Source organism: Dipodomys spectabilis, unplaced genomic scaffold (assembly GCF_019054845.1).
Source record: "Dipodomys spectabilis isolate Male_0828 unplaced genomic scaffold, ASM1905484v1 ptg000297l, whole genome shotgun sequence".
Lineage (NCBI taxonomy): Eukaryota > Metazoa > Chordata > Mammalia > Rodentia > Heteromyidae > Dipodomys > Dipodomys spectabilis.
Window position 1 is genome coordinate 11,957,141 of NW_024870974.1, and position 26,272 is coordinate 11,983,412.

At 38.8% G+C, this 26,272-nt stretch overlaps 1 protein-coding gene across 3 annotated transcripts in view; it reads right to left on the reverse strand.

Annotated features, from left to right (window-relative positions):
* The window catches only part of Grid2 (glutamate ionotropic receptor delta type subunit 2), a 1,058,508-nt gene extending 1,033,101 nt beyond the window's left edge, over positions 1–25,407 (reverse strand). For all 3 annotated transcript variants that reach the window (XM_042701886.1, XM_042701887.1, XM_042701885.1), the window contains exon 1: positions 25,320–25,407. In XM_042701886.1, coding sequence (XP_042557820.1) covers positions 25,320–25,407 — 88 coding nt within the window. The remainder of the gene's footprint in view (positions 1–25,319) is intronic.
* Between the last annotated feature and the right edge of the window lie 865 nt (positions 25,408–26,272).

Consider the following 26,272-nt stretch of genomic DNA (forward strand, 5'->3'; position numbering starts at 1 on the left):
GGTATCTCATCTTTCCCTATTTTGTAGAAAACATTTCCCAGTGATCAGATGCCTTTTAAAATGCAAATAACCTTTTAATTACATATCTGAGGGATAAAAAACACTTCAAAATCAACTCAGAAATCCATTGGCTTCCTCAGCACAGATGATTCCTTTGTTTTCATCCTAGAAATCATAATTGAGATGAAAGAACTCCCTCTTAACAGACTTCCCTTATGTCAGACTGAAAACAGACAATAATGAAAAATTATTTATGATAGTTTCTTTACATGCTAGGCAGAGTTCTTGTTATTTTGTAGGGATTATCTTGCTTAATGGAAATCTATGAGTAAAAATAACTTACCATATTTTTTTCAAGATAGAAAAGGATTCAGATATGTTGAGTAAATTCTTTGAATGATGGTTTGTAGCTGATATGGCTCAGTCTCCTGAGCTTCATACTAAACCTTCACAATAAATTACTCTCTTGCTTCAAATGTGTGGCTTGCTGTTCATCCTGAAGCTGAAATGTGTGCCTTTTTGTTTTTAGACTACAATCCCTTCAAGCACGAAGACAAAATGCTACAAGGAACGTGACCCATTCTTGCACAGTAATCAACAGCTCCAAAGGTCATGAAGCAGAGATTTATTGATTGCCTATTTCATCAGTGGGGATGCTCAATGTGGAATAAATAAAAATAAAACTTAAATCAACCTTAAAGTAGGCAATTATTGGCTCACATAATGAATCTGGAGACAGGGCACACTCTGGGCACAATTTGATCACAGTACTGTCAAGTGTTAGCTCTGTTTCTTTGTGATTCTCTTGGCTCAGCTGTGTGTGTGTGTGTGTGTGTGTGTGTGTGTGTGTGTGTGTGTTTGTGTGTCTTGGGTCCCAGTTCTAGACTCCATGCATGAGTCTTGAGACTCTTAGGCCAGCACAGACCATAGATCAACCTCTCACCAATTATCTTCAAGAAGATTCAAAGGGATGCTTGTCTCAGGCTGTGTCTGACTTTACTCCTGGTACAGTCATATCCACAGACACCCACAGTGAAGTCAAGACACAAGGGCAAGGTAAGTAGTCAGGAAACACAATGTTAACTGTTCCCACCCCACATTCAATCTCTAATGCAAATGACACCAGAAACTCAATGATATAAAAACTACCTCTGGGCTGGGATATAGCTCCGTGGCAAAGCGCTTGCCTAGCAAATGCAAAGTCCTGGGTTTGATCCCCAGCACCCAAAAAAAGAAAAAGAAAATACCAAAAACCCCCTACCTCTACAGCAAAACTTAGCTTCCCCCAACCACAGACTATAAACCACTCACTGGCACCAAATCAATTGGGCATGCACCTGTCCTCCACATAAGAAAGTTCTTCCCTACAAATCTTATCGTTTGAATCTAAGAATCCTGGGATTACATACACATGCATCCTGATTGAAATCTCTATAGACTAGATCATGGAGAGGCTCCAAAGAGCAGAGCTGTTAGGAGCAAGCATCCCCTGTCATACTGTGCATGTGGCCAGGAGCTGTTTCTAATGGCAAAATAGAGCCTCTAGCTTTCTACAATACAATCGGACAGATTAAATTATCAACACCATATTGCAATGTGATTCGTCATGTGTACTCTCTTGAAATAATCATTTACGTTTCCACTGCTTGCCTCATTGTAGATACAGGAACATGGTTGCTGGTTATTAGAAAGGTCATTGCTCAGGCTTCCTCTCTGCCTGTCCATCTGTGTCTAGGTGACTCTCCCACACCAACTATTTCCATAATCATTCTGGTTGCCTTCCCCTTCCTCCCTCTCTCCTCTCTCTTCTCTCTCTCCTCCTCTCCTGCCTGTAAGGATCTCTCTACATAGCCACCCGGTGTTCGTCTCTACTCTATGACAGCATCTCTGAGTGGACCCCCCTGACCTGCTAAGCTGAATTCACATCCTTTTTTTAGTTTCAACTCCCTTATTATGCTCGTTCCCTAGTTCTTTCTCTTTATAGCCTTTCATAATTTCACCAGATCTTCATTGTGTATCTCCCACTGTAGAAATGAACTTCAAGAAGGCAAAAGTTTGGGTTGTTTTTTTTTTCCTTTTTTTATTTATCATTGTATAACCCTGACATGAAAGAGGACTTGATCTATATAGGTGTATTCCACCAAAGTGTGACTCATGTTGGGCGATCTCGTCTACATGATTGTACTTTCCAAATGTTCCTCTGAGCTTCCCAACAACTCTACTGAGAAGACAGTTTGAGATTTATGGAGAAATAAATACACAGCGCAGTAGTAAACACGAACAAGAAGTTTCATCTTTCAGATGACCAATGGAGTGCTGAGTCAGCGAGTAGATACAACACAGCAAGCAAACAGGGAAAATTCAAACATGTTCAAATCACACCAGTGCAGTTCAGCCTGCCTAAAGGAGCATGTCAGAAAGGGTAAAACACAAATATCATCTTTGTTTTTCTTTTCCTTTCCCACAAACTCCAAAATTTATATGGAGAGGACTTAGAAGCCAGAAAGCACATATCTGTACTAGAGTATCAAAGGCATCCCATAAAAGCGGTTTTCTCCTCTACTCTTATACTTAGCTAGTTGTGCTTATTACTGATGGAATGTTGGCTACTTAGGGTTAAAAACTTGTGTGGTAAAAGCTGGATATGAAACACATATTATTCAGTTGGACTAGCATACAAAACAATACTCTCCTCGTGATTAAATGCATTGAGTGAACTTTTTAAAAATAATATAAAGCAGTGACTTGTTCTAGCTTCAAGCCTTTTTCCTCTTTACTGTTTCAAACAGAGATGAATACATAATCTGTCAGAAGGACATAAAGAAGAAACATGAAATTGAAATATTAATATCAAGAAAACTCTAATAGATATGAACTAATTTCCAACTACAGCAGGAATAGAATCCTGAAAGATCTATTTTACAGGCATCTTTGCTCTTTAAATTTCTTTTGAAATCCTAGCAAAACAATAACAAAACATTGTTCCCTATTATGTCAAAGGATTTCTCCATTTTACTAAGATCTTAGTGACCATTAGCATAAAATTACCTTTCAAAACAAAATTCAAGCTTACACAGGAGAGTAGAATGCTCCAGAAAATTTAGTATTCAATTCATTCTCCCAGAGAGATACCGCTGTCTAGGATAGGATTGTCTGAGGATCCAACAAAGGTTAGTATAGATATTATTACTGAAATATAACCTCAGAGTGGAGAAATAAATTATTGTCATTTTCCTAATCAACAAGAGAGGATTGTGGTGTGATTTCTTCTGAATGGCGACTTTCAACCATTCTGGGCAAATCTTAAAAACAAGAAATGTTTCATTCACCAAACATCCCCACTGAGAGGATAAAGTCACGTGTCTGGCTGACATTAGCACCAGTGACTTATCCGTCCCTCTTCTGTACCTTTCCTGCACAGTGCCCTGCAGAGAGCATTTGACATGGAACAGGATGAAGCCCTGGTCCTGATCCAGCAGAGAGCTGGACCACACAAAGCTGTAAAGCATCCTAAAGGTTACTCTCCCTCTTAAGTTTGTGTATTATTTGCTTTTGTTATTATTTGACATTTCCCTCTGTCTCTTTTTTTATAGAGTCCCTTCTCTCAGCTGGAGAATATATATCACCTTACGTATTGACATCTGTGTACACTGAAAATATATTGATAGGAGCAACCTTTTCCTTTTCCTACTGCATCATGTCTCCAAATATAAGGAAGAGTTTTTACAAATAATGCACTATATCCTTTCCCCCACTTAATATATTTTATTTTTGCCATGATAATATAGTTCTTGCTTGTGTATGTTCTTCACTGTGAGAAAAGCATAAACCATGCTCAGAAATAATGCTTAGATGTCTAAAAAATTAGAAGAAAACACAACTTCAGGAAGGAAAGAATTAGCATGTGTGGTCTAAAAATTCCATGTTTTAATATGTCAAATGAAAGCAAGGTATAAAATCAATCTAGATGATTCAATTATTACTTACTTTAACAATAAGAGAAGAATATCCTATTTTGTGTGTAGAATCATCCTAGAATAACATGAAGATCTTGTGAATGTCCTTAACATGCGGTATAATGAACATGACTAATTAAGCATTCCCACCTTTGTGTGGAAAAGATAAAACAAGGAATACATATGACACAAGTCTGGATAATTCCTATCCACTCTAAAATAAGAAGCCACAGGCTGGTGGCTCACATCTGTAATCCTAGCTACTCAGGAGACTAAGGTCTAAGGATTATGGTTCAAAGCCAGCCTAGGCAGGAAAATCCGTAGGACTCCTATTTCCAATTAATCCCCAAAATACTATAAATAGTGCTGTGGCTCAAAGCGGCAAAGTACAAGCCACTGAGCAAAAAGAGCTCAGGATCAGTGCCAGGCCCTGATTTCAAGCCCCATGATCACCCAACCAACCAACCAAACAAACAAATAATAAGGACCCAAGTGCAGGTTTTATCAAGGAAGACAAAGATGGAATCAGAAAGCTTCATTTAGGACTATGGACAACAACATTGCTAAACAATGGTATATAATTCCCCAGGAATGATGGGAAATCAGGTGTCAGTGTTAGCTTCACAAACTTGCAAAATGTACTCATCATCAAATGGAGATAACTTCATCTGTTAAATGTTGTACTTATTTGCTGTTTCCTATTTGTTACTGACAGCATGTAATGCAAACAAGGCCACCGGTCACCATTTGTGATATCATCTTTAATATTGACTCACTAGAAGTGTTTCACTTATTTCACTTACATTTTCAAGGTGATGGGAAATCAAATCCCAGCTCCATTATTATTATTGTTGTTACTGTAGTGTACCAATGGGTCAGGCCCTGTATAGATTATCAAGAACTCCAGTGATTCTTTTTTCTCCCCAGTGATTCTTGAAAGGGCTGAAACTCAGAAAGGGCACTTAAAGAGATTAAGTCTTAGCCAAGTGTACGTGGCTCATGCCTGTAATCCTAGCTACTCAAGAGGTTGAGATCTGAGGATCACAGTTCAAATCCAGCCCAGGAAGGAAAGGCTGCGAGATTCTTATCTCCAATACCCCACCAGAAAACCAGAAGTGGTGCTGTGGCTCAAGTGGTAGAGTGCTCACCTTGAGCTGAAGAGCTGATGGACAGTGCCCAGGCCAGAGTTCAAGCCCCAGGACAGAGGGGGTGGGGGGGGGAGACAGGGAAAGAGGGGGAGAGAGAGAGTGAGAGAGAGAATGAGTCTTCATTTGTCAAAGTGACATTGTTGGAGAGTAAGTGCATGAGATGCACGAAAGCTTCTTTCATTGGGTTAACAATGGACAGTTAAGAAGGGCTAGGCACTGGTGCTTCATGACTATAATCTTAGCTGCTGAGGAGAAGGAGATCAGAGGATCAATCTAGGCTTGAAGTCAGCCCAAACATGAAAACTCGTGAAACACTTAGCTCCAATTAACTACCAAAAAAAAAGCTAGCTTAATTAGTGAAGAAGCTCAGGCTCTGAGTTCCTGTCCCAGCTGGCACAAAAATGAAGAAAACACACACACACACACACACACACACACACACACACACACACACACAAAACAACATCAACAACAACAAAAAATGTGGTATATATACACAATGGAATTCTATGCCTCCATCAGAAAGAATGACATTGCTCCATTTGTTAGGAAATGGAAAAACTTGGAAAAAATTATATTAAGTGAAGTAAGCCAGGCCCAAAGAAACATAGGTCCCATGGTTTCCCTTATTTGCAATATCTAGTATATATATGAGTCAAGCGGAAAAGGTCAGATAATGTGATGTTAGGAAAATGAACCCTTAAATATGTATTTCAATGTTTTTTTCTTTCATGCATGTGTTTCTAAAGCATTTATAAGATTATCTCTTTGTTGTTTTGTATGTCCCTCCCCCACAGTATAACCCCCGCTTTCACTACATTTGATGTCAGTATAACTTGTGGAGGAGATGGGGAAAAACAAGTCGTTTAAGGATACAGGTGGACCTGTTGCAACAATGAGAAGTATAAGTTGTCATGTCCAAAACGAGCTTTACAACGTTGGTGCGGGGGGGGGGGGGGGGGATTGGGTAGGGGGGGAGGCAGGGAGATGTACGCATTATCCTGCCCATGTAATTGTAACCCCTCTGTACAGTGTGTTCACAAAAAAAAATAAAATTAAATTAAAAAAAAAAAACAGTTCACAAGAGAAGAAATTAACAACAAAGACCAGGTCTTCTGGGTACATTTTTATAACACTGCTAAACGTGGACTTGTCTTCAGTGCACCAGCTTTATTAGGGTTCTCTAAAAGGAGCGTCACATCACTGATTTATCGGTTCTGAATGCTTAAGGAAGTCATTTCATTGTCTTTAATGGATTGCTATGATTATAAAGTTATACATCATTCTCATAACAGACAGATTCAATCATTTCCAGTCCATCCTTTCATTATCTTCTATAGAATAATCATGTATGCTTTCATAGAGAGAGGTAGTATGACTTGGGGGAGATATCTCCCTTGGTTATATTTGTGTTAGGTTGTTCAAGGTATATGGAGCAATTCACTGATTTCTTTGAACACTGTAAAAGAACTGTAGCTATAACCTATTTTCAATAGCAATTCTAAATATACAATACAATAAAAGTCCTGATTTGCCTTTGAATGCACCAACAATTTAGTGACCTTTAATCCATATTTTTTTAAACCTGTGGAGCTAGCACTGCTGATTAAAGGCACATTAATAGATTAATTCTGGAACACAAGTCTACTTTAAGTGAGAAACAGAACAATCTGTAAATCATTGCTAGTATGTAAAATCTCCAGGAGAATTAAATGTTTATCACATCACTATGAGTTTCCTCTCTGACCTTTTTCAAAAATGAAAACATACTTATCTATTGTAGAATTTTCTATAATAAACATAAGAGAGAGGAAAATGCATTTTAGTATAGCATATAAAAGCAGCTTTAAAAACCAGAAGTGGTAGCAATAATTTTGGCCAAATTAGAATTTTATTGTAGTGTGGAGATTAGAGGAAAATATGAAGGGATTGCTACTGTGTTAACTTTATTAAAAATAAAAAGGTAAAATAGTTTTGAAAAACTTTAAAGAAGTATGCCTTAAATTGTTTTAGGTTGCAAAAAGATTATTTGCTGATAAGTAATGGAAAAGACTTCTATTATATTAAAGTTTTGAAGCAAAACATGAGGTTGTATAGAAAGGAAGCCATAAAATTGTTCTAGATGTTTTTGTCATGCTAAACAAACAGAAAATTTCTGTGAGCTTGAAAATGAGAATAGGAATAAACCATATATTCAGAGTCAGTTTTCCTCTTCACTTGACATAATTACTAAAATCAATTAGCTATAGCCTCAAGATATTTGGCAAATGTGCACAAAACTGTCAGAAATAAAAAGTACAAGTATTCATATAAAGTCTGTTATATTTATTAAATTTTGGGGAAAGACAGAGAAAACAACAAGAAAAACTAATGCTGACTGAAAATCCAGTGCCAGTCATATTTTTCATTGTTTTAATTTAATTTAATGTACTTTACGTTGTCTCTTCTCAATAAATGGCTACATCAACATTTACATATGAAAATACTAATATTAGTAAGCTCTATTTATCCTGAGTCTTGAAATTTCAAAATTATGTTCAATTATCATTTCCACGAGTTCACCACCAAAACTCTAGGATTTATAATTCATAATGAGCTAATAATGGCATGTGTGCACAAGGACACATGGTTTATATGCATATATATTAACAGAAATGAAAAAATGAAAACTGAAAAGAGAAAAGCAAATTTATTTCTTTGTACAGTTTGATTATTTAGAACTCAGATTTCAATTCATATTATTAATATTAATAGTGCTTCTTGCATAAATATTTGTAAACTATTAGAAATTATCTCCTATACTTTCAGAATAAATGTTTTTATAATGAACCACATAGTATATTTGACCATCACAAGCCTTCAACACATTAGCTCCAATAACAAATCTATACCCAAACTGACATAAATATTTACATTTAAACAAGTCATAATTAATAAGAATTTGTGAAATTAAAGTACAACTATAAATTTAATATTGCTTTAAGATTTCCTATGGTGATGCAAAAGATGCATCTGTGATTGTGTGTGTGTGTGTGTGTGTAAAAGAATAACATTTAGAGTAGGCACATCCAAAAACAAAGAAGATATGGTTTAGACAAGAATACAACCATACAGTCTTCATAAATAGGGCATTATAAGAAAAGGTACCTTTAAAAATTGAAATCATTTTGGGCAATAAAGCTGTATCTTGTCAGGTTTGTTTTTTTGTCATTTTCTCCTAAGGCTTGGTTTGAATTTATTTGTTTGTTTATTTATTTATTCATCAAGATGATTTACAGAGGTCGAACATTGTTGACAGTTTTTTATAACATAATTAACTTTAGCTAATATCATAAGCTTTTTTTTTTTACCATCTAACTTGAGAGTTGAGAAAAGCAATTGGATAGAAATAAGAGGCAAGAAAAATAGAGAGTGAAGGAAGAGGAGACTTGGGATCTATATAACACAGAAGAGGCTTTGGTTCTAGGGTAGATTATCCTGAGTTGTGAATTCTGACATGCTCAGTGCTGGTAGCTGGTGCCTGTGAATCCTAGCTAATCAGGAAGATAAGATCCTTGAGGTTTGAAGCAAATAGACTGCCTGAGAGACTATCTCCAACTAACCAGAAAATATATGAGACTGGAGATGTGGTCAAATGGTTGAGCATTACTGGTGAGCAGGAAAAACATGAGCAAGATTGTAAGACCCTCCATTCAAGTTGAAGAAAAGGCACAGAAAACAAATTCTGATCTGAGCCTGGAAGACCATCACTAGTCCCAGAAGTTGTAGCAACAGTTCTCCAAAATTTTGGTCTGCTACCTCTGATGTCATATTTAGTAGATTTCAAAGGAAATGATTACCGTAATCTAAAGCAATATAGCAGAGTGCAAGTAAAATGGATCCTATGTTAATGAAAACAATTACCCAATTCTATATAATTGGACTATTTCTATCTCTTGGCCAATCGCATACATTAATACTACTTCACTGATGCGAATGTAATTGCCTTGCTTAGCAAAAATTATACTTAATGGACTGCTCAGATAGTTCCCAACCAACCAGAGAGCATTCAAGATATTTTACCTCTCAATTTGCTCATCAGCCATAGGAGGGCCCAAGACTCTAGAGAATCTCCAATGCTCATTCAATCTGTGGGAATACACGATTGACTAATTCTGCAGGAAACGTGACCCAAGGAGGAAGGCCTAGCCAAGCCCAAGTCTCTCTTTGGATGAAGAAAGAAGGAAAACTGTCATCTTCGGAGTGCTTCTGAGAACTCCGGAATCCACTTCTGCCAAACCTGCCAAGCAAAATGACCGCCAAGAAATGATGTTCCCAGAATAAAGAAAAAAAAAAAGAGTACAGTTGATGGAAATGAAGCAAGCAAGAGATAAACAAGAGAGAAGGGGAAGAGGCCAATGTAGGTTAGCACCTAATCATCTCCTAGGGTGAACGCTGAGAAGTGAGAGGGAGCTAATCTAATAATCTAATGAATTTTCAATGAAATTTTTAAAAGTCAAGTTCGTAGAGGTTGAATACATTAGATAACAGGAGCCGTGAAAAAAGGATTTAAAATTGTAAAACAGTATTTTCCACCTATCCCTACGCAAAATGAATTTCACATGCACTTACAGAGTTTTTTAACTGTTCAACTCATCTTCGTATTTGGACTCATTGCTCCTTCATAATTGAATTACACTAGAACTAAAAATTGTCCCAACTTTTGGTTGCTTTAACTACTTCTCTACAGACTCAGCATAAAACAATCTCAAATCTTTGTTAGGAACTACCTTCCATTTCTTTAAGATAGTTCATTCCTGATGAGAATATTTAATCATCAGTTCAAAAGATACAGTATCTGTGGTTAGACACCAATCAATGGATCTCCCAATATGCAATCAGTTCTGCTAGGACCCATAGTCCTATACTACACAGAGAATTGATAAGTAAAAGAAGGAGCAATTTACAGGCACTAATTTCTGGGATTTTTTTAAGCATTTAAATATATTTGTTTGAACTTACATTCCTCTTTTGTTGACTAGGAAGAAAAGACAAATAAAATATACTAATAATTAAAAATGAAACAATACCAAACCAAAACTTATTTACCTTCTTAATCAACATAAAAGACTTAGAAAATGAGGAGCAGCCAGCTACTGGTTATTGAAAGAGAACAAGCCTGAGCATTTTTGAGCATATGCCAACATGCAAGCTCTTTGTTTGCCAGTGTGTAAGACTTTGAATTAGGGTGCTACCTTCTATCAGTGGCCCTCAGGTGAGTTCTAGTTTGTCTCTTTCACACTAAGAGCAATCGCACTACTTCCCCCTTTGATTCTCAAAGGAGTCCTAGTTGGAATGATACATTAGGAGATTATCCTATTTCAAATCAAACCTGACTAAATGGTGTAACTTATTATCAGAATCACTGCTAACAAGCTACTGCTTGAGATATACACATAGAAACCATGATGTTTTAAAAGGAATTGGCACAATAATATCTTCACTTAAAATACATTCAAGTACTTGTTAACAAGGAATATCAACTTGAATGTGCATGTGGTAGAAAAGTCATAATTGTGCATCTGAATCAAAACTTTGGGATAGAAACAGTGACTCATATTTGATCGCAGGAAACCCATGAACTTTCTAAAGGAAAACCCAATGCCCCAGTAAACACTTAAGTTGCACATTCAATCTCCTGAGTTATGCTACTTACATAAAACCCATATTACACAGTTTTATTCTGTTTATCCTTATAAGCAATGTAGTAGAGAGGATATAGTACAGGTAAACTTGAGACATTAGAAAGTTGCATTAGTTATCCAAGGATTTCACAGCTAGAAAGTGGCAAAATGACCAAAGTAATTGACGATGCTTTTTGCTAAGCCTATGAATTAACTAAAAAACAACAACAACAAAAAACAACAGGCACCAAACCCAGACTGTGCATCTGTGCTCCATCAGAGCAACCAGTTTTCCATCTGTGACTATCAATGGATCAAGGCCAAAATAAAAGAGATGGCAAAATTAAATTACAATAATTTCATACCAACACGATTTTCACGTTTCTAACCATTGAGTTCATATGGTTTAAAAAATAGGCTGGAGAGTTAGACATTTGAAAATAAAACCTGTAAACAGCAGAACGCAGACTGACATCTCTATAACCCTTCTTAGTTTAACCGTTTTATACACAGGAACATACACAGCCACTGTTTTCTCCTTCCAGCTCCAGAGATGTGCTTACGAATGTCAGTTGGCAGAAAATACAGATCTATAGTTCTGAAGGCAGAGTTTTCTGTGAGTTCTAAAATCAAAGATTCTTGAGGTCCCAGCAAGGACCCTATAGTAAGTAAGTCCTAAGTATACTCTGGCCCATTTCAGGCTTCATCTCCTATCCCTGGAGCAAAACTTTCATTTCCTATAATTAATTATGTGCAGAGTATGTAACTAAAACATGCAAAGTCTCTGAAAATATATTGTACTTAAGCACTCAATGCCATTAATTTACAGAAGGGGACTCTATTTCCAATAGGAAACAAGAAAAGCAATCACATACAAAAAATGAAAATAATTACATTTCTATTGTGCACTTAATAACCTAAGATTTTGTCCAAAAGCATTCTGTTTTAAGGCTGATTTTACTGCAAATAGCAATCAAATCAGCAGTGCCACACTCTTAATATTAGTCCAAAGCCTTAATTTTTAAAAATCACACACATAAACAGGAAAAAGAATATACTCCAAGAAGCCAGCAAGGCTATTCATAATTAATAACTCAAATATTCCCAAAGAAACTTAAAAAAAACCATAAAGCTCCAATATTGTAGAATTGGTGTTCTCTAAATATGCACTACTCAAAACTATTAGAACTAACAGTATTAGCTTTGGAACTAAGGAAAACGTTAGGAAAGAAGGACAAGAGAAAACATTTTCCTTGTTTAGGTCAAATTGTTCTTTATGTGGAATGACATTTCTTTCTCCAGTTGAGGCAGGAAAGCAATTATTGGGATATGACACTGGACAGTTGCACAAAAAGCATTTTGAGTTTTCAATTCTGAACTCCCATTTCTCTCCTCCCCAAATGGCTCTTCCTACTGGGCTTCATAGCTAAGTGGACATCAGTGTCTCCAGGTCATATATACAAGCCTGTCCGCTCTCTACAATGATGCTGACTTTCTCCTTTGTTCTCATTTCTACAGAGGGATACAGTCAATGAATACACCCTCTCCCACCAGCAAACTCTCCTGTCCATTCCCATTTGTGTCTTTGTGGAACATTTTCATCAACACACCTGAAGTACAGCATTTCCATACCAGGCTCCTCGATGAAGATCTTGTAACACAATCCTAGCATTTCTTGGCCTACATGAAGAATCTCACTGTGTCTTCTAGAGATAATCTTAACTTCTAGCCTCTTATCTAATTGTGTCCCTCATTGTAACTTTACCTGTGGTCTACTTTGTTTTGTGTTTTTAACCAGTATTTTTTCTATTTCCTTGTCTGGCTATTTTAGAACTTCATAGCTTTGACCAAGTAAACACATTTTTCTATACTTGATGTTCACCAAAAGACCGAAAATGGGTTATATTTTCCCCTGTGAAAGTCAGTTTATAAAACTGCCTTTCATAATGAAAGTAGCTTACTAGTTTATCATAGTTTTTGAAAGAGGATGCTTATTACTTAATATATAGTCCACAAAAATAGAAAACAGAGGGCAAATCCAATAGGGCAGCATTCCAACTTTTGCATTTACAAAATACTTTAAAATGCATTCGGCATATTTATAGGCACAATGGCTTTTCACCCTCCAAACAGCCTACATAAGGTGAGAGATATTTTATTGTTCTCAATTAAAAATTGAAAAAGTAATAGTTTAAAATTAAATATGGGCTTATAATAATGTAGTATTTTAGGCCTATCAATGGTCTTCCAGGGACTGTGCTCATCCTTAAAATTGAAAGAGCAGTAACTATTGTCTCTAACTTCCCCAACATTATTATTCTCCCTCTTACATGCTATTATTATTTGTGTGTGTGTATGTATGTATGTATGTATGCTGGTCCTGAGGCTTGAATTTAGGGCCAGGCATTGTTCCTGAGCTCCTTTTGCTCAAGGCTAATGCTCTACCACTTTTCCTGAGTAGTTTTTTGGAGGTAAGAGTTTCGTAGCCTTTCTTGCCCAGGCTGGCTTCGAACCATGATCCTCAGATCTCGGCCTCCTGAGTAGCTAGGATTATAAACATGAGCCACCAGCACTGGGTACTATTATTATTTCTGCCCTGCTATGTCTGAGCAGCACTAGAAATGAAAGAAGACCCTCAAGAAGGAGCCAGCTGGAGATATGTGCCCTGCCAGTCAATCTGGCTTAATCTCTCACTGACACAAGATTGTAAAGACTCTCTTCTCTGTCTCTAAGTTTGTTTTGTTGAACCTTCCCTTCCTCTCATTTCTCCTGATTTATGTAGTTTCATATAAATTTTTATATTGGCAAAGACAATCTAGGGCCAGATCATGAAGCTTTTTCCAACTTCACACTGTACTTTGTGGCATCTTCATTTGTATTTGGAGTGAAGAACAGTTAACATAAAATCTTAAAAATTAATTAGGTTGCCTGGTGCCCATGGCTCACATCTGTAATTCAAGCTACTAAGGATGCTAAGGTCTGAAGATTACAGTTTAAAGGAAGTCTACACAGGGAAGCCCATGAGATTCTTATCTACAAGAAACTACTCAGAAAAAGCCAGAAGTGGCACTGTGGCTGAAGTGGTAGAGCACTATCCTTGAGCATAAAGAGGCTCAGGGACAGTGCCTAGGCCCTAAGTTCAAGCCCCAGGACAGGCAAAAAAAAAAAATCAGTTAGGTAGATTATGCTCATTATCAGTTCCCATATCCCCATATACTTAGAATATGATCAATGAAACTCAATTGGTTAAGAAAAAGGTGACTTTACTAGGTATACATATTTCTAATAATAACAAAAATTATGCATATTTTCATCCAATGCTGAGCTAGAAGCATTCTTATTTGTATAACACCCATAAAATGTAGCCAGATAGCCAAGCATGCACATGTCATTCTAGCTACTCAGGAGGCTGAGGCCGGAGAATTTTGAGTTTGGAGACAATCATATGCTTTAAAAAAAATCAAATTCGAATTATTCAGAGTACAGCATAAGGATAACTAGAAACAGACAATACGTACATCTGTATTTGTTATACATTTAGCAGTAGGAATGTCATCCTTGGAACCATTAATACATGGTTGCCTAAAGACTGTAACGAGAGTGTGGATGAATCTATACTTTTCCTTGAAAACTTCACTATAGCTGGGGCACAGAGAACTAAGCTAAGCACTGGGACAATGGCTGACAGCATCATTAACCCTGAAGAACATCCTTTTCCCCCAAATCATATCCTTCACGCTGCTCCCAGTCTTTGTCAATCTGTAAGTTCCTCTTTGGTGGCCTGGACACTTCAGTCATGGGCTCAGCAGCCAAGAGAAAATTCCATCTTCAGAATCTGGGCAATATTTTGAGAAAATAAAACTGTTTCTTCTCAGCAAGCCTGTGCATACAGGCATTCAGGGGCTGATTTTCCGGTTTATGGATTATCTAAAACCCTTTTCTCCTTTTCCCTTGCTTTTGGCCATTTCACTGCTCATTAGCATTTGCCACTGAAGGGTGGACAGGAAACATAAAAAAGAAAGAATCAAAGTGTGTTTGTTATTTATTAACTGTTGATCCTCCACCGGGAAACTCCTCTGGATAAAAGCAGAAAGAGTGCCCAGATCGTTTCTCAATGATCAATTCTTGTCCATTTTCAATGGTACCTGCATAACTAAAGCTCGGGATAAATTTGCTTTCCCATCAAACTATTCAATTCGTGAAAAAAAATTCCTGTGGCATAATCCCCTCCAGACTGTAGAATACACAGGAAGTACAGATTATTAATATAAAATATCTGTGCAAGCTATAACTTCAAAACTGAGAGGAAAAAAGGAGATGATATTTAATTTTTTTCTGTACAAAAGAAACTATGCTGAATATAAAAGCTAATCTATAGGCATTATATTTAGGAAAGATCTCATTCATTTTATCAGGTTGCAGAATTCCTCGATATTGAAGACTCATCCTCTGTCAATAAATCGTAGCAAAATGCATGATATCGAAGGTGGTGAATAACAAGGAAGTAAGCCAATGGTAGGCCTTTGCCCTAAGCTCTGACTCTGGATGACTATACTTACAGTACACTTGGTTACCCAAAGGTGAATGATTAGCTATCCAAAAGTTCAGCAAAGAAACTTCATTAAAAATGGGAATCGTCTGTAAGATACAACCTCCACATCTGCAATTTGTGTGGGGTTTTTTCTTAAACATGTTTGTCTTATATATCTCAGGGTACCGTAAAGACAACATTGGTTAAATGATCATCATCACCACATCTTGGTCACTTTATTAGGAATCCTGAATTGTTCTATCTCCAGTTTCATAAAATCAACAAAAAATATCAAAAGGAGATTCTCATAGACTTTCCTGCCAAGGCTGTCTTTGAACTTCAATCCTCAGAACTCAGCCTCCTGAGTAGTTAGAATTATAGGCATGAGCTACTGGCACCCAGCTCTTTCAGCATTTTTAAAAATTAACTTATAGTAGTTCTTAAAAGTTCTTAAAGAATAAGGAAACATATCTGATTTGAATCCTCAGATTAGAAACTATAGATCTAAATATTTAGACTTTGTAGGTCTAAATAATCATAACCCTGTTTACAGGTGACTCTAAAAAATATATGTACCACAAATGTACTATAAGGGTGTAGGTCATGATTTCTCAGCTTAAAAATAATGAATATTACATCAAATACCCCCACATCACCATGACTATACTAACAAGGATCAGAAGAGCAATTTCAGTCAAGTCTATGCATGAAGCATTACCCACAGAAATGTAAGATGAAACATGGAAAAACAATCTTGGTAAGACGCAACAAAGCTGATTCTCATACAGACCATGCCTACTTGGGCAGGTGGAGAGCTGTTAGTACAGGGTACACCTGAAGAGAAAATTCAGAGGTCTCTTGTTATTATTACCTTTGACAGAAACATCTAAGAGGAGCAGGGCTTTGACTAGCAGGACAATCACTGCCAGAGCGCCAACACAATTTTGCATGCTGTCAGATTGTTGAGATTCTCAGAAGCATCAGCCATCTAGATTTTAATTCACCTTCACCCACACAAAAAAGAACAAGACAGGTTCTCCTGTCATATTTCAGCTTCTCAAGTCTTCTCTGGTTCTGGGTTTTCAATGTAGAGTCTGTCTAATATGAGCTGTCAATGGGCACATTTTATTTTTATCATGATTAAAAACATTAATCACTTCAGCCATTTTGAGTGTTCATTCCAATTAACGATGGAGAGGAAATCTGCTTGGCAATTCTTCAAAATGACCAAATCTCTCCCCTCTAAGAAGACATGGACCAGTAAATGCCAAAAATGTCTTCTGGTGTCCTATTTTAATTATTTCCCTCAGCGTAAGCCATTTCTCAGTTGTTTACTGTTTGCGAGGTATCCATGATCCAAAGCCACAAGACTCTGGTCCTCTTACTGCTCATGTATTTCATGTTTTCACAGCAATAGATGATACAAAGCAGAAACAACCATGCAACATTCACATTACAGTATGTCATTTCCAGAATGCAATATTTATTTATTTATTGGTGGCAAGGCCTTAAACTCAGGATCTGGGCACTGTTCTTACACTTTTTACTTTTTTATCTCTTTCTTTTTTTACTTTTTTCCCCTCAAAGCCAGTGCTTTAATATGTGAGCTACAGCTCAACTTACACCTTTTTGGTAATTAACTAGAGATCTTAAACTCAGGATTTGGGAGTTATCCCTTCCTGAGGTGTTTTTATTTGTTGTTTTGCTTTTTTTTCCCCCTCACAACTGCACTTTACCACATAAGCCACAGCTCTACTTCTCACTTTTTTTTTTTTTTGGTGATTAACTGACAATAAGCATCTCACAGATCTTTTGAAATCACAATACTCAGGTTTTAGCCTCCTGAGTAGCTAGGATTGCAGAGGTGAGCCGCTCACAAGGGGTACATAATTCTTATTCCTATGTAAAACTTGCCAACATCTCCACATTCCCACTTTTAGTTAGTCATAACACATTTCTACCTATTGCTCCGACAAAATGCTGTGGCAGCCTCTTTTCTTCCCCTACACTTCTCCCACATGACCAGTCCATTGAAAAAATTCTGTTTCTGCTAGCTTCAAATTATATATACAGTCTGACAATCACTCTTCTACATCAGTTCACAATTCAATTCCCTACTGTCAAACTCTATTTCCACTCCATCTAGTCTACCAAGGAAGAGGGTGATCTTTCTACAACACATGCTACTTCATATCATGCACTTGACCTCAACTCATATATACTCAAAGGGTCTAAAATATCTCACATGATCTGTACATCTCTACAGGATCTTCCTTACTTGCTTGTCAGACTTTATTTTCCCCTTTCGCTTGCTCTTTAAACTACACTCCATTTGGCTTTCATGAGGTCCCTTGAACAAATTAAGCAGATTCTTTGTGTCTTCTCACCTGGCCACTATGCTTGTAAAGCTCTCTGCCTAAAATTCTTCATTAGTCATCTTCATACCTCCTGCTCTACCTTTAAATCTCTTTAAATCTCTCTCCCGATGACTGCCCCCAGAGTGGCTTGCTCTATCCCAAACAGCATATTTCATCACCCATCAATCCCTTGTTTTGCTTCATAGCATTTATCACAATGCAATTTTATGTATGTATTCTCTCATCTGGTAGCGTCTCACTTGAGAATATAAAATTCTTAAATACAAAGACATAGCTTACTTGCTCAACATTTTAGTTCTTGGATCTACAGGCAGGACTACACACAGAGTAAGTGTAGAACAAATGTTTGCTGGATAAAAGCTACACTTTGCCTTGGTAGTGATGTGTACACTACCTTCTAGTTACAGAAATTCATCGGCAATGATAAATGATTCCGAAACTGCAGCAAAATGTCTAAAGGTTGCTTAAGAAAAATAAGACACATAGAACATTACAGTAAGCTTATTTTAGACATAAGGCTTTGCATTATTTTGTAATGAGGAGAAACGTGCACAAATTGTTTTTATACTAAGATTGATTACTTGGGTTCTTCTGATCAAAAATATGTGTTATGAAGAGAAGCAACTACAGAGTGATTGAGAATGTGTAACAGAGAGAGAGGGAAGCCTTTGAGTGTTCACTGTCAGCTTCTACCCAGCCGTGCAGGGGCCGGTGAATTTGAAATTCAGTTACAGAATAAGAAGAAGGAACTGGGAAAGGACATTCAGTCAAACCCTATAGCTATGCTTATGAGTCATAGTTAGAGAGAAATCAGCAGTGAAAACATGATGATACTCTTCACATTGATGGCAACTTGGTAATCCATAGAGTAAAAACAGAAAAACCTAGAGCAGGGATCCAAAACAATAAACTTTCAAAGGGGTTTATCTTTATCCTCTCTATATTTTGGGATACACATCAAGTTTGTGTTAATTAGATAGGCTTCTAGTTGGTAAGTTCTACAGGCTATAGTGAGGGAGCTGATTTGAACATTAAGTCTATTTGCACTTCCCGGTACTCAGAATGAACTGTAGCTACTGGTTTAATATAGAAGTTACACTGTCTGCACCACTTTGGTATTGTTAAACAAACAAAACCAAAATGTAAAAGAAAACAAAAGGCAAATAAATCCAACTCTCTTAAAGATTAATTGGATCCTAAACTGAAAGATTAGAGTTTTCTATTTCTGTTTCATATTATATTTTCCTTATTTAATTCATTCTAAAACTAGTAAGTATAGTTATATGATTCATATATCTGTCTCTCTTTCTCAATTCCTTTTCTATACTCCTCAGTTGATTAAAAAAAAAAAAAGGTACCATTCCTGGGGTTTGAACTCAGGGCCTGGGTACTCTCCCTGAGTTCCTTAAGCTAAAGACTAGTACTCTACCATTTGAGCCAAAAATCTACTTCCAGCTTATGCTGAATAGTTTATTGGAGTTAAAGAGTCTCATGGATTTACTTGCCTGGGCTGGCTTCAAACCACAATCCTCAGATCTGAGTAGATATATGATGTGAACCACCAGCACCAAGCAACTTTTAAAAAATTGTTCACATAATTTTTTAGCTTAAATGACTAGAAGCCTAAATCTTGGATTTAGATTTATAAAAATGAGGTTAAAGAGATGCCACAATTTTGCAATGTTGCTCTAGACTTGAACCCAGAATATGTTTTCTAGTTACTTTCTTCTTCTTTTCACATTCATCTGAAACTGGTGTTGATAACTAAAGTCTAAAGCTCATCAATGTAAATAACCAAAGCATGCAGATATCATTAATGATCTCAGAATTAGCACAGTAATTTTCTTTATCCTTTAGACATATATTTGATCACTTACTTTTACTTATTTTCATGTGTCATTCTATCTAATAATTAAGTAACTCATTAACGTTGGACAACTTTGAACCTGTTTGATCCCTAGCAATGAATTTTGTAACTTTATTATTCCCAATGCCCTAATTGAATGGTCAGTTAAGAAGTTAAACTTCATCCTCCATTGTTCATAGAATGGAATATGCTAGGAAACAGATGGAATTTCTCTAAAAGGAATCGTAAAGCAACAGAGACAAGAGAAGTTACTGAAAACAGTAACTGGTTTTACAAAGCCAATCTCTGGAAGTGTTATTGTCTTGATGATCTTGGTGGCTTGGGATTGTTTTAGATGACTGATGTAATACCTAAAACTAAACAGTTATCTGGACCAATACTATATGAACTCATATACACTCATTTACTAAAGTCAACAGGGGACATACTTGTATTAGAATTGTAGTAGTATTTGCAATTTATCTGTCATTCTACTTTACTCATATTCATAACAGTTTGCCAATGTTCCAAGTTACACCCAAGAATCACTTTGGGAATCCAGGGGTCACACAGACAAGTGGAGCACTCCTGTCACCACACGGTTAACTCACCAACTACTATATTCATTCATGGCTTTTTGTACCCAGTGGAGTAAGTATGTTTACCTCCTTTCTGGTTTTTGCTTTTATTTTTTCCACTGACAAACACTAATAATACCTTAAGTACAAATATCTCTCTTTCCATCTGTAGAAAACATCAACTCACTAGGTCTAGCAATGTAATCTACTTGGGAGGCATCAGTGTTAACGGATTCTAGAAGAAAATTCATGTAAGGATGATATTTACTTTCCTGATTTGAAAAATAAAGGAAAAAAACTCCTATATCATAGTATGACAATTCTCATGAAATAATATTTTTCTGGGAACTTATGAAAATAATTTGATGTGGCTTTTTAAGTAGGACTACAAAGGAACTGCTCAGAATGCAGTGACATCTAATGGCAAAATTATTTCCATAGGCCATAAATGTGCTTTGTAATAAACATTACACAGATAGCAATACTGTCTCAGCATTGGTATTGAGTGATAGGCTATCTCTAATCATAAATATGATGACAATCTACTGACAGTTAATCATTTCATCTTTATTCATATTTGAATCAAAGTGTATAGGAGATATTCAGTATATGTATACTTCAAACACAAAGCGAACTATTAGTCATGTCATAATACATTCAATGAATAACATTGTCTAATTGAATACTCCCTTGAGCTGTGCTTCAAATAGATGCATTAATGATTCAGAGTGATACAGAAATATGTCTTAATATTGTTTAAAAGTTTATACTACTTATCCAGAACTTAGGGAGCAAACAGCACTTGTGAGTAAGAAAAGGCTAAAATCTTACTGAGATATTTAGTGGGACAAATCCCTCCTGATCTGGAGGAGGAGGGGGAGAGGGTTATCAATGTTGATATTGACTAATCAAAGTAAATTAGGTCAAGTGTTATGTTAGTAGACCCCGGGGGATACATTCTGATAACCTTTTTGTTCTATAGGATCCTAATTTGATTAAAAAAAAAAAAACAGGCCTCAGATCAAAGGGAAGGAAAACTGATACTTGTAATTTACTATCTACTCTTATTTCTTCATGTGTTGAACATTCTACTCACCCAATTTGTGTACTTTAGTTGGAACATTCTCCTGATGAAAACATTGTGTGAATTGTCTTAGTTTCATCCTATAGTCTGTGAATGGTCCTAGAGGCCTCATCATGTCAGAGCTGACAATAATGATCGGGAAAGATAAAATAGCATCATCTGCTGATGAGAAAGCATGAGGAAATGCTTCTTTTCTGCTCCCTGTTGACATAAGGTATTTTACTATGACTGATAACAGTCAGAGTATGCCAGTGATTTGTGCAATATATGAATGAGTACAGTGCTTCAATGTTCCCTGGTAGGGATGTAGAATTGAGAATAGCTCATTTACAATCAGTTCTGTGAGCACAGGATCCAGATAAAGAAATGAGCATATATTAAACTGTTAAAAACAGGAGATTCTCCATATTAGATAGGAAGCAAAACACAAACTGTGCAGTTGACTGGAAATGCCACCTAATCTCTGCTTAATTAAAGCAGTGCTCTAAACTCCTGTTGTGTTTAGGGAGTAGTGTAGGACGACTGATGTATGAAGAAAATAGCAGTCAGCGTAGCTAATCTCCAAGACTTGGGAGCTTTCTAGCTACATAAATCAGAGCGACTTCTGAATAGCCTCATAAAACACCGTATCATTGCCATTCCACTCACGACTTTTGGGTGCTTCCTACAGCATGCAGATCATTAGGAAACTTCTAAGCAATCAAGTAATGTGGGCCTGATGAAATTGCTCAATCAATGCACAGGCTCAAAGTAGAAGCATAATTCAAAATTGCATAGTTTTTATATGGCTAAAGACCTTTCTTTCATCAAAGCAGAGAAGAGCACAATGAAAGCCATTCATTTCCAAACACTCTAGGTAGGTGTCTGTGTGCATGCCTGTGCATTAGGGAAATAAATATATGGGACTATTAAGTGGCTCTAACATAAGACTTCTCAGAGACCCAGCATTAGGGATGTTTGAGTGAAATAACTGCATTCTTGTTTCAATGACCATGGCTTCTCTTTATAATAAATGCATCTGTTTAACATTTAGAGTTTTAAAATATGTTGCTGACTTTATTGAACTACCTGCAGGAAGTTCAAAACAAAGAGAACTCAAGAAGGAAGGCGAGAATTTTCATATAGCCAATCTGGTTCAACACCAAAAAGACTGGATATTTAAAGAACCTATTACAGCAGTATCCTTTTATCTTTCCTGTCTGCCTGAAGTAGCTGGAATAGTCTAGCAACTATCTGCGGATCACTTCACAGGAGCCTGGGAAAACCTTCCACGTCTACGTATCTTCTTCTATCTCCAGAGTTGAAATAGTCCCTTTCCCTAGTGTCTATCCCTTTTATATCTTTAGACCTGAACTAATACATTTCCTCATAATCCTATTTCTCACATTATTTAAATGAAAACCAGCACTTCTGAAGGAAAATTTCTTCCCCACCCCTCTTCAACCAGTAAGTAAATTGATTGTATGTATGTTAACCAGTACCTTACAATTTTAATATGGGCATTCATTTTTTCATTTATTATCCTTTTGCCCAGAGTAGGGGCTGGTGGAGGGAAGGCGTTACATTGAATCTCTTAAGTCAATACAAATGAGCCATTTTCAATATACTACAAAACATTGGCAGGTTTTGGAACAATTTGTTAGCCTTGCTGTAATATTAGGTAGTCTATAAAAGAAGCTAATTCTCTTCTCTCATGTGTTAATTGCAACCCGAGCCAGATTAATTGTCTGAGAAGGAACTGTTTCTTTTAGTAGGATATGCACAGTTAATGCATACTGCTGGAATTTTAAAGGAAACTAATCTGTACATAGCTCCATCTTTGAAATCTGGTTATAAATAAGACATCTCACATTGGTAGACAACAATAGGCAACAGCAGGGAAAAAAAATACAACAGTCGTGCTCTATTTGGAAACAAATGCCCAGTCTGCATTGCAAAATAGTACGCATCTAGTAAGGGGTGGCAGGAGCCTTAGGTGTTTGTAAATAGTGTATTTATCATGGAAACCACAGAAGAAGCAGTGGAAATATGCATTTCTTTACATGGCTTTCCTCCTGAGAGATGAGAAGCTGAAGTCAGCAGCCCCTAATCACAAAATGAGCACAAAGGTAGATGATTATACACCTGCATTTCTCACCCCAGTCACTTATAACCAGATATAAATGCATGCCATTTCTGTGGGAGGAACACACAGTTCATTTCCCAGCTCTTATCAGAACATGACTGCACCCCCTCAATGAGATCATAATTCTTCTCAGAAAAGTTCTGAATCCACAGGCACGCTGAGCCCTCAGGCAAACCGAGACTCAGCAGGCAAGCTATCTAACGCTTAATTTCCTTAATGCACTAGTGCAAGGCTTTCTGAATCTTGACCTCATTACTTCTTGCACAGAGACATACATGGCTCCATTGATAGCGAATGGCAGACATGTTTACAAAAATAACTGGGGAGACCAAGAGAGAGAGCCCCCTGGGGCTGAAGGTCTGTCCATGGTGGGTAGGCACACCGCACAGGGACATCTGCCTTACGAAGCACAATCGCCACCTGCAGCAGGTTCCCCTTCCAGGTGTGACTGAGTGTGTGTGTGTGTGTGTGTGTGTGTGTGTGTGTGTGTGTGTTGCGCGGTGGACAGGCAAAGGAACAGAAAGGCGAGTGTAACCCATCTGTTACCTCGATTTGCAGAACCCCAGGCCACATAGACAAGATAAAAGTCCTGTGCACACCCCTCTTCGAAAAAATATCGTCCGCACCCCCTCCCCCACCAACCGCCCCCCGAAAGGCGCCTCTTTGCAACCCTGCCAGGGAACCAAGCGCTCCAGGGAGAGGTGAAATATTCCGAATAGGAAATCGTCGCATTAAGGCAGAAGAGGCTGCGAGAGCCCCGGGTCTCTGCTCAGCTCTCCGGGATTAGCAAGTGAGAAGAGTTGGAGCCTGGAAGCTCCAGCGTGGTGCACGGCAATGACGCGCAGCCCCCGCCCGGCTCCGTGCGCCCGCCCGCGCGCGCGCGCGCCCTACCCCGCGCCCACCGCCTCCAGTCTCGAGCCGGTCGGGTAGGTGGGGTCAGCAGCAGGGTCTCCAAAAAGGTCACAGCCTTAGTCCTTCCCCGAGGGTGGGCGGTCGCGCGGGGCGGGAGATCGACCCACCAACCCTGGCCACAGCCTAGAACGCCCGGACTCCCTGGCCTGGCGCTCCAAGTGTGGAGTTGGCTGCGCGGGGTGGCGAGGCGAGGAGATCGGGGTGTCAGCGAGTCTCCCTCACCCCAGGAGAGGCCCGCGCGTTTCCCAGACGCCCCCCCCCCCATCTCCCTTCCCCCCCCCCCCACAACCCCAGGCCGGGGTCCCTGCGGGCTGGCTCCGAATCCTCCGATCCACGGCCGCCACTGCCACCGTCCAGGCGACGCCGCGCGCCAGGACCCCGCAGAGGCAAGAGCCCGGGGAGGTTGGGGGACGCCTCGGAGCCCGTCACCCGCGCTCCACGCTGCGGCGGGCTCGGCCAGCTCACGTTGCAAAACCACCTGTTCGATCCGAAAAAGAGAGCTCATCCCTCCCCACCCCCCCGCAAATAAAGCCCCCTCCAACCCCAGCGCACTCTTCGCCTCGCAAGTGACATTTCCCGTGACAACTCCCCCACTAAAGATAATTTTTAATGGAGCTAATACATATATATATATATATATATATATATATATATTATATCCAGATTTGGGAAGGGGGAAAGGAATGAATGGAAGGTAGGATCAAGGAAACTTCCTTTCGACACCTGGAATCAATCCACCGCACTCTGAGGTCAAATGGAGACCCTGGGTAAAGCAGGCGAGCCCCTCTCTCCCTCCCCTTTCTTCCCCCCCCCCCAAAAAAAAACCAATAAAATCCACGCTTCACCAGCAAAAAGCAACACAAGAGAAGAAGGTTCCAGCCTCTGCCTCCTTCCAGAAAACCGAGCAAGTGCGAGGGCCGGGCCGGGGAAGGGGCCTGGGGGGGGGGGGGGGGGCGCAGGCCAAGCTGCAGCAGCAGGCCGCCCAGAGGGCAGAGCGGCAGAAGGGAAGGGGAACCGATCGCAGGACGGAAACGATCCGCTAGGATAATAAATAATACAGAAAGTCTAGACGAGCAGCCACCACAAACCCCTTCTTACCTATGTGGATGATCGAATCCGCAGTCGCGGAGTCCCAGGTTCGAGTCCACCAGACGGACAAAACCAAGAACCAAGGGAAAACTTCCATCTCCTAGGTGGAATCTCTCTCTGTCTCTCTTGACGATGGATGTGTGTGTGTGTGTGTGAGTGAGTGTGTGTGTTGTGTTGTTTTCCTCTCCTTCCAATATATCTTTGAAAGACAGTCCAAAGAGTTTTGAGGTCACGATGGAGTTGAGCGCAGCTTTTCTTGATGATGATGAGGAGGAGGAAGAGGAGGAGGATATTTATTTATTTTTCTTTCTAAATATTCCGATCTCCAAAGCGAAGCCTTTTTTTTCTTCTTCTTCTTCTTTTTCTTCTTCTGGTTCGTCTTCTGGTCGTGGTCTCGGAATGCAGGCACCAGGAAAGACAGAAAGAGCCCAGGCTGAGGAAAACAAAAAAATCTTCCTTCCCCAAGCCGTGTCACTTGGAGGGGAATGTTGGCACCGCCAGAGTTGTTGGCAGTTTGGGTTTAAAAAAAAAATACAAAATAAAATGAAAAATCAGATTGTATCCAGCCTCCACTGCTCCGGGGCAGGCAGGGGTGGGCGGCGGGGAGGCCCGGAGCTCAGACTGAGCCCATCGCCACGCGGGGGGCCGCAGGTCTCCGGTCCCAGCTCCGCCGCAACTTCCAACACCCCCCCACCCCCTTCACGCCGGATGTGCCCCCTCCCCGCCCCGCCCCTCCCCCAGCCCGAGCCCCCACCCCCACCCCGCCCCTACAGCCCCGCAGAGAGAGAGAGAGAGAGAGAGAGAGAGAGAGAGAGAGAGGGAGAGAGGGAGAGATCAGGCTTCCTTGGCCAAAAATCTAAGTGCAAAAATACATATATATAAATAAATAAAGGAGGATTAGGAGATTCCAAGCGGCAGATTCCAGCAGGGAGCGGGGGAAGGGAAGGGGGGGAAAGGGGAGG